The sequence below is a fragment of the Trichomycterus rosablanca genome, chromosome 12 (assembly GCF_030014385.1).
Source record: "Trichomycterus rosablanca isolate fTriRos1 chromosome 12, fTriRos1.hap1, whole genome shotgun sequence".
Taxonomy (NCBI): Eukaryota; Metazoa; Chordata; class Actinopteri; order Siluriformes; family Trichomycteridae; genus Trichomycterus; species Trichomycterus rosablanca.
This window is the reverse complement of record NC_085999.1, coordinates 37,039,261-37,041,765: the sequence shown is the minus strand read 5'-3', so window position 1 is coordinate 37,041,765 and position 2,505 is coordinate 37,039,261. Positions and strand designations below refer to the sequence as shown.

General features: G+C 48.8%; 1 protein-coding gene across 1 annotated transcript; it reads left to right on the top strand.

Annotated features, from left to right (window-relative positions):
* Positions 1–443: 443 nt before the first annotated feature.
* On the top strand, positions 444–2,104 carry LOC134324551 (zinc finger protein 853-like). The gene is made up of 3 exons (XM_063006431.1): positions 444–1,591; positions 1,667–1,821; positions 1,930–2,104. The coding sequence occupies exons 1-2, from the start codon at positions 460–462 to the stop codon at positions 1,789–1,791; spliced, it is 1,257 nt and encodes a 418-aa protein (XP_062862501.1). The 5' UTR covers positions 444–459; the 3' UTR covers positions 1,792–1,821; positions 1,930–2,104.
* The last annotated feature ends 401 nt before the right edge of the window (positions 2,105–2,505 follow it).

Sequence of the window (2,505 nt, the reverse complement as noted above, 5' to 3'; positions counted from 1 at the left end):
TCTTATTTTACTTTGGAAAAATATACCAGCACAATATATTAATTACAGTAGTGTTGTGATCACGCTGCCAAGTTATATGCTGACCGAGAGATGTATCAGGATTCACACTGTGGTTGACATACTTCTTTCAGGCGGCAATAAAGTTGCATCATCCCAGTTTGTATATCTGGATAGACAGATATACACTGGGAGTGTCCACATACTTTTGGATAGACAGATCTATACTCGGCTGGTGTGGGGTCACATACTTTTGGTTGTACAGATTTGTGGGCGTGTCCACACCTGAAGTGAATGTTAGTGAGACTGAGCGCTGCTCTGATCATCAGTTCTGCTCTTAACTCCAGCGCGCACTGTGACATCATGATGATGTCACAACATTCTACAGGCTCCCGATATAAGCGCCGGTGCTGCTGCTGATGCTTCATTCTGACTCTGAGCATCGAAGAGGCAACATCTAAAATGTCCTGGTTCAGGAACTTGTGGTGTTGTTTCAGCGTCCCGACCGACGACGACGAGCCACCAAGACCCAGACCTGAGAGGAGGGCGAGAAGGACGAGATGGTGGAGATGGTGGAGACGCAACAGCAGAGAACGGCAGGAGAACACGAACGTGGAGGAACATCAGAGGATGGGAAATGGAGAGAACCCAGGAACAAGTACACAGGTTCTGCAAGACCAAGGGCAGGACCTGGAAATACAGGTGGTTCTGGAGAATTACATCCAGGAACTGGAGAGGCAGGGGGTTCGGATGAACCAAGCCCAGGTCCTGGAACAGCAGATTAATCTGATGAACCAAGCCCAAGTCCTGGAGGAACAGGTGGTTCGGATGGACCAAGCCCAGGTCCTGGAGGAGCAGGTGGTTCAGATGAACCAAGCCCAGGTCCTGGAGGAACAGGTGGTTCTGGAGAACCCAATTCAGCAACTGGAGGTACAGGTATTTATGCAGGAACAAGCCCAGGTCATGGAGGATCAGGTGGATCAAACTGACCCAATGCATAAAATGGATGAGCTGCTTGTTCAGCTGAGGCAGGTGCACGAACGGATAGCGCAGCTGGTTCTGGGGAAACAAGTAGAAGAACTTCTGGAGAACCATGAGAAGGAACAGAATGAGCTTGTGGTTCTGGAGAAGGAACCAAAGAAGCAGGTGGTTCTGGAAAGCAGAGTGAAGGAACCGAAAGAGCTTGGGGTTCTAATGGACCAACTTCATAAAATGGAGGAGCAGGTAAGTGTGCTGGACCAAGTGCAGGATCTGATAGATCATGTGGTTCTGAAAAACCAGGAGCAGGAACCAATGAAGCAGGATGTTCTAATGGAACAACTGCATAAACTGGAGGAGCAGCTGGTTCTGGGGATGGAGAGCAGGAATCTGGAGAAGGTAGCCACACCAGACATGATAAGGAAAGTGAATTGGGTGGCTGTGGAGAACTCAGAGGAAGAGAACCCTGAAGAGCAGCTGGTCCTGGGGACGGAGAGCAGGAATCTGGAGGAGGTAGCCACGCCAGACATGATAAGGAAAGTGAACTGGGTGGCTGTGGAGAACTCAGAGGAAGAGAACCCTGAGGAGCAGATCCCGATTACAGAAGGGATTGAAGGTACATCTTGAAGGGGTTTATGAGCTGTGAGGTGTTCAATCCATCATGGTGCTGAATCAGGTTTCATTTCTCCAGGAGATCCACTTCAGGCTGATGTTCTGGAGAACGTCTTGGGGTCTTCGTCTGATGAAGTGGTGCAGCAGCAGAACGTCGATCACGTTCTGATTGCTCCCACCTTCATGAACCAACCTAGTGTGTGAGACTGATGGAGGCCACGGTGGAGAATCAAGGTGGATTATTATCAGATCTAGATCTTCATCACAGTGAGCAGATGAAGGCTGGAGTGTTCCTGTAACCTGTGTGTGTTGTGTGCTGTGTGTGTGTGTGTGTGTGTGTAGGCGTGTCCGTGCTCGGCGATGCTCCCGGTCTCCATGATGAAGCTAAAGAGGATGAGCTCCGCATGCATTGTTTCTCCTGATCATCTGGAGAACCTGGAGGAGGCGGAATGAAGAACCACCAGCTGACACGACGAGCTCCAGAAACTTTCCATCAATAAAGTTCTTTAAAAATAAACTGCTGGATTTAGTTCTGGTGCTTATTTAAGGTGGAAACAACTAGAGAACATGGAGGAACCAAACTGAAACTGAGGTTCTTCTGCAGTTTTCTCAGCGGTGTTTCCGTCTCGCCGCTCTGTATAAAGATCTGATCTGTGACGGCTGCAGAAATAATCGTCCATTCAACAGGTTCTCCCATCTCAGGACCTTCAGAACTGCTTTAGAGGTCCAGCTGGGTTCTTCTTTACCTCCCTGATTTAGGAAGGTTCAGAGTAGTACCTAAGTTCTTCTCTATCAGAAGGATGGAGGACACATGATGCTGGACATTTACATCCTTAAATATGGTTTTATATCTCTGCCATGATGTGAAAGAGGAGGTTCAGAAGTGGTTCCTCAGGCCTGGTGGTTCCTCAGGCCTGG

What these genes read in the sequence shown, in the direction of transcription:
- LOC134324551 (XM_063006431.1), top strand. Translation starts at nt 460, where the DNA reads ATGTCCTGGTTCAGGAACTTGTGGTGTTGTTTCAGCGTCCCGACCGAC. An exon ending in GATTACAGAAGGGATTGAAG is followed by an intron (nt 1,592 to 1,666) that starts GTACATCTTGAA and finishes TCATTTCTCCAG; the next exon opens with GAGATCCACTTCAGGCTGAT.